Genomic DNA, 6,290 nt, shown 5'->3' on the forward strand with positions numbered 1-6,290 from the left:
AAAGCTGATTATTGATGTCTCTTTAGTCATTTATTTTTAAATTTGAGGGTATCTGTTACAAATTAATGTCACATCTCTAACTTTTTACATGTAGTATGAAGCACTGCCAGCTAATTTTACATGTTATTTTTGTATGTTTTGAATTTTTAAAAGCAATTATGCAATTTGAAGATTTCTCACACCACAGGTCGAGATGACCTGAAAGCTGACTGTATTTTGTACTATGGCTTTGGAGATATATTTAGAGTAAGTTCAATGGTGGTGATGGAAAATGTGGGACAGCAGAAGCTTTATGAGATGGTATCATACTGTCAAAACATAAGCAAGTAAGTAAGCCACATGCCTTTTTACAACTTTTTTCAGGTAAAGACAAGTATGATACAAAAATGTTGATGTTACTTTGAGTACTTACTAAATACATTAGTGTAAGACCAAAGTGCAGATCTATAAAAGCAGATGTCTGAGAGTGGGACCCAGTATATGAACCTGTATGACCTGCCTTAATTCGAGAAAAGATGCTCTATCTTTGGGATAATCCTCCAAAACTATTTTTTTTTTATTGAAGGTTTTGATACACAATGAGTTGAACTCTTTTTTCTCTGGCCCTGGTATACAGCTGTATGCTTTTAATAATTTTGAAAAGGTGTATGGTAAGATAGGCATTTTGAATGTCAAGCTCATTAACCCGTGCCATCCTACCAGCTAATATGTCAATGAAATAATTGAGTGCAGGGTAAAGTTTTCCCTTAAATAAGTTTAGATCTATCTAGGTGGCTTTTAATTAGACCACATGGCTTCCTGATAGCTCCTTGGTCTTAGTCATCTTTGCACTCGTATTGCTTTATCACTTAAGAAGGGTTCAAAAATGTTGCAGTGGTAAGCATTAATTGGACAGTGATGGTAGTATTTCTCTCCAATAGATGTTACAATAATCTAGTTAAAAGAAAAGGGAAAGTGAAAGTTTCTTTAAAAACCCACTGAGGCTGGGCACAGTGGCTTATGCCAGTAGTAGTCTTAGCACTTTGGGAGATGGAGATGGGAGGATTTCTTGAGGTCAGGAGTTCGAGACCAGCCTGGGTAATGTGGTGAGACCCTGTCTCTACAAAATATTAAAAAATTAGCTGGGTGTGGTGGTGTATATCTGTAGTCCCAGCTACTTGGGAGGCTGAGACAGGAGGATTGCTTGAGGTTGCAGTGAGCTATGATGACGCCACTGCACACCAGCCTGGGCAACAGAGTGAGACCATGTCTCCAAACAAATAAACAAAAAAGGCCCAGTAGATGACTCTCATGAAGCTTATTTTGGGGTTCAGTTTCAAATATTGATATTTTGAAACATAAGAAACTGCTTTACTGTCAAGAATATTCTCCTAATAGTTCAAATATTGAATTTAAAAACAAAACTCAATTTCTTAAGCAGTGTTTATCAAGAGCATATGGAAACAAAATCTTATGTGGTGGGCAGAATGCCCCCCCCCCAAAGATGTCCATGTCCTAATCCCTAGAACCTGTGACTATTTTACCTTATATGACAAAAGGAAATTAAAGTTGCAGATAGAATTTAGATTATTTTGGTTTATCAGGGTGGGCCCAATATAATCACATGGGTCCTTAAAAGCAGAAGGAGGTGGCAGAAAAGGTCAGATAAATGTGATGTGGGAAGGACTCAACCCACTGTTGTTGACTATGAAGATGGAGGAAGGGGACCAGGGGCCAAGGAATGCAGGCAGCTTCTAGAAACTGGAAAGTCAAAAACAGATTCTCTCCTCGAGCTTCCAGGAGAAAGCCAGCCTTGCTGAAACCTTGATTTTAAGCCTGTGAGAACTATATTAGACTTCTAAACTATAGAAACGTAAGATAATAAATTTGTTGTTTTAAACTACCAACTTTGTGGTAACATTATGGTGGCAAAAGGAGGCTAATACAATATATAAACTGTATTCTGAAATAGGGATCCTTAAAACTTTATTAGATCATTTAATAATTTGTATCTCTAAATATGTTTGCAGATGTCGCCGTGTATTGATAGCTCAACATTTTGATGAAGTATGGAACTCAGAAGCATGTAACAAAATGTGTGATAACTGCTGTAAAGATATTTGTAAGTTCATTGTTTTTTAAACTCTTATAGGCTAATACAGTCACACATAATTTAACTACAGGGATATATTCTGAGAAGTGCATCATTTGGTGATTTCACCATTGTGCAAACATCGTAAGAGTGTACTTATATGAACCTAGCTGTATAGCCTACCACACACTCAGGCTATGTGGTAGAGCCTACAGCTCCTAGGTTACAAACCTGTATAGTGTGTTACTGTACTGACTACTGTAGGCAGTTGTAGCACAATGGTAAGTATTTGTGTATCTAAACATAAAAAAGTACAGTAGAATCATGGTTTTTTAATCTCACGGGACCACGTATATGTGGTCCTTGTTGACCGAAACATTGTTATGTGGCGCAAGACTATATATACAGCTAGGACTATAGAAGGGAGGTATTATACCTCCAAATTGACTTAAAATATTTAACGAAATGTGAATAGAATTTTCCAGATTCAAAAACAACAACATGAAGTTTTGAAACAAAGGTAAATAAAAGGAAAAGTCATGCGTATACACACATTTTATGTTGCTATACCGAGGACATGAAATTTTTAAGAAATGAAAGAAAATAATTCCTCCGAATAGAAATGTCATTATGTGAGAAAAGGCTTCTCTTGTGATAATCTCTAATACTTTATAGTCACTGATTAGGAAGAAAATTTAGTGCAAAATAGAGATTATAGTGAATCATTTTTGGTCCAGATAATGGTTGTCTACTCATAAGAAATTAACCGAGCAGTGTTTCGGGACTGTATTTTAACTTTTTTTCATCCTGTGTGTATGTATTATATTTGAAGAGCTGGACTAGCTGGTTCCTCATGCAAGACCTGAGTTCTGATGCCTTGGTGGGTAGAGGCCACTACATTTTTAACTTTGAGGCTAAATAAATTTATGAGTTTATTAAACTATCTTATACTGACCAAATTAACAAGAGTCTGATATATAAATCGGAGTGCTAGTCTCTTAATTAAAAATTGGGGATATCTGTCCAGGACATTCTTGTTGCTAAATCAGAGTACACAGGAACTCATACTAGTTTTTAGGACTTTACTTAATAAGCACAAATCAGGTAAGCAAGTATGAGGAATAGATTGACTCCCTATAAAGCATACCTCTTGGTAATTTAATAATTCTGTCTGGTGGACACTTTGTGATTCCTAGAGCATATGGCAGGCCTTGTGATAACCAGATTGTTTTCCTCACATCACTGTAAACTCCATAATGTGTTGCAGAAACTATAACTTGATCTAGTGACAGAGACTTGAAGAATGGCTTAGTCTTAATTCAAAATACATTAAAAAAAATTTCAATGTTTAAGGTGGCTTATGATAACTAGTTTTAAACCAGTTTAATTACTTAGGATAGCCTATCCTTGCCCTCATTTCTAAATCCCAGTTGCCTGTATCCATGTCTGTTTCATTTTAGCATTTGAAGAAAAAAATGTAACAGAGTATTGCAGAGATCTAATCAAAATCCTGAAGCAGGCAGAGGAACTGGATGAAAAACTCACTCCATTGAAACTGATTGATTCTTGGATGAGAAAGGGTGCAGCAAAATTAAGAGTAGAAAGTGTCGTTCCTCCCACACTTCCTCGTGAAGACCTGGAGAAAATTGTTGCACACTTTCTTCTACAGCAGTATCTTAAGTATATACAAAGCCATTTCTTGTCCTTCCAAGTTGTCTGTATGATTGTTTCTTTTTTAATTGCAACAGAATAAATGGTTTTGCACTTATTTCATGTGAACTTTTAAATGCTATAGAAAATAATTACCTAATAAACTTTAATTGATACTGTAAGTTAAAAAAGAACAAAACTACTTTCTGTAAAGATTGTATTTACATTCTTATAAGTTTTATTATTTCAAATCAATGTGTTATTTAAAATTATTGCACACATAATTATTTCTTTTATAAATTTCAGTTTGTTTTCTGTAACTCCTTCAGGAGACTCCTTTCTGATTGTTGCCCTTTATCTTTTGCAGAGAAGACTACAGTTTTACAGCTTATGCTACCATTTCGTATTTGAAAATAGGACGTAAAGCTAATTTTCTGAACAATGAGGCCCATGTTATTACTATGCAAGTAAAGAAGCCCACGCAGAGCTATTTCAGGGTAACTGACTGCCTATTAATTCCAGTTCTGTATATTTAAAAAAGTATATTAACGACTATGGGAAAAAGCATCCAGGTATAGCTGAACCCAAGAAGAGATAAGTCAATTTTCTTCTTAGATTCTGGGTATGGAAGGGAGAAAATATAACATTGTTTTCAGGGGAGAGAGTAAGTGGAAAAATTTAGACTAGCCTTATAACATAGACTAGGGCTTCCAGCCTCTTGGAATATGAGGACTCCATTTTAATATCCGATTTTGTGATGTACCCTGCTTTCTTAGTATTGATTGTGACCAGCACTGGTTGAGAAATCTGTGCTGCTCCAGAGGTTGAAAACCAGTTATAAACCAAGCACTATCAAGTCTGCAAAAGCATGCCAAGTACCACTGTCTAAGGGTACTTCAGGCATTCTTCAGAGCTTCTTTGACAGCCTAGCTCCTTTTATTCAAGATAGAGCTTATATTTGAGTAGAAATTTGGAGATAAAAAACAAGACCCCGGATACTTAATTAAAGAGTTAACTGATACAGAAAGAGTATTTTGAAATTATTAATCTCATGAGAAAACTGAATAGCTGAATTTTTACTAGAGTGTTTGCTTTGTTATTGTTTTTGTAGGTTGAACCATCTCAAACTTGTTATTCTGAACAACCTGATAAAAAGGAAGAAAAAAAATCAGGTAACTTCCAGAAGTCCGCAAACACGTTTCAACAATCTGGTTCTAAGAATACAGGGGCTAAGAAAAGAAAAATTGACGATGCCTGAAATGTGTTACTAAATTTTCCAAGAAAAGATTAGTTTATGCATGTATACACCATTATTTTTATAGTTAATCAAAAGTTTAATTTTAAAAACAATTTCATTGATATTTTTTATATATGGCGCTATATTTTCAAAGCTTATCTCTGAAGATTTGAGCTTTCTTTTTTTTTTTTTGGAGACAGAATCTTATTCTCTTGCCCTGGGCAGAGTGCAGTGGTGGTGTCATAGCTCACTGCAACCTCAGACTCCTGGGTTCAAGCAATCCTCCTGCCTCAGCCTCCCGAGTAGCTGGGAGTACAGGTTTGCACCACCACGCCAGTCTAATTTTTCTGTTTTTAGTAGAGACAGGGTCTTAGGCTGGTATCGAATTCCTGAGCCCAAGCAATCCTCCTGCCTCAGCTTTCCAGAGTGCTAGGATTACAGGTGTGAGGCACTGCACCCAGCCTAAGATTTGAGATTTTGAGAACCTGAAAATTGGAGATCATAAATTACATAATTTTAAAGCATGAAACGGGAAAAAATAAATCATTTTTTATGTAAAATCCTTTAAAGGTAAAATACTTGAGAATAAGTTCACATAATTAAGTTCTTTATGCCTTAATATACTTAGTTGCTTTTTTTCTTTTGATATAACTTTTTGATAGCAGTGTTATAGTGACAGAAGCTCATCATTAAATGTGAGTGATATTTTAAGCTGAATAATGTAGATAATTTGTTATAAAACCAGTTTCAGAAACAAACAGAAAGGGAATAAGGCATCGATACAAATGATATTAGCAAATAAGATACTGCTAAATCTCTATTTTAGTAAAATAAAAGTATAAGCTTCCTGAAACCACAGCCCTGTTTTGACATTTCACAAAGAATGGCTCTGGTGTACTACAGCTGTGGTCTCCAACCCTTGGGCCATGGACCAGTATTGGTCTGTGGCCTGTTAGGGACTGGGCTGCAAGAGCTCCACCAAAACCTCCCACCACGGAAAAACTGTCTTCCATGAAATGTAGGAACTGGGGGTGGGGGGGAGTGCACAGCAGGAGGTGAGCCACTGGTGAGCCAGCAAAGCTTCATCCTTTACAGTTGCTCCCATCACTGGCATCACCACCTGAGCTCCACCCACCCCACCTCCCCAAACATTTGTCTTCCATCAAACTGTACTAGAGTACATTTTGGCTAAGTGGATAACTTAGCAAAATTTGTTCCAAAGCTAAATAACAAGTGAACACGTACAAGTTTAAAACATAGAAATGAAAAACTTAAGACTTATTATGGAATTTATAAACGGTCAATTTTGTATTAGAAAAATATATCTGTCAA

The 6,290-nt window shown here is 35.9% G+C and overlaps 1 protein-coding gene across 1 annotated transcript in view; it reads left to right on the forward strand.

The window, feature by feature from the left end:
• Window positions 1-5,034, forward strand: part of RECQL (RecQ like helicase) — a 31,434-nt gene extending 26,400 nt beyond the window's left edge. The window contains exons 11-15 of the mRNA XM_045554227.1: window positions 188-326; window positions 2,010-2,101; window positions 3,532-3,751; window positions 4,089-4,218; window positions 4,833-5,034. Of these exons, the coding sequence (XP_045410183.1) occupies window positions 188-326; window positions 2,010-2,101; window positions 3,532-3,751; window positions 4,089-4,218; window positions 4,833-4,979 (728 nt within the window). The 3' untranslated portion in view covers window positions 4,980-5,034. The remainder of the gene's footprint in view (window positions 1-187; window positions 327-2,009; window positions 2,102-3,531; window positions 3,752-4,088; window positions 4,219-4,832) is intronic.
• Window positions 5,035-6,290: the final 1,256 nt, after the last annotated feature.

Source organism: Lemur catta, chromosome 6 (assembly GCF_020740605.2).
Source record: "Lemur catta isolate mLemCat1 chromosome 6, mLemCat1.pri, whole genome shotgun sequence".
NCBI lineage: Eukaryota > Metazoa > Chordata > Mammalia > Primates > Lemuridae > Lemur > Lemur catta.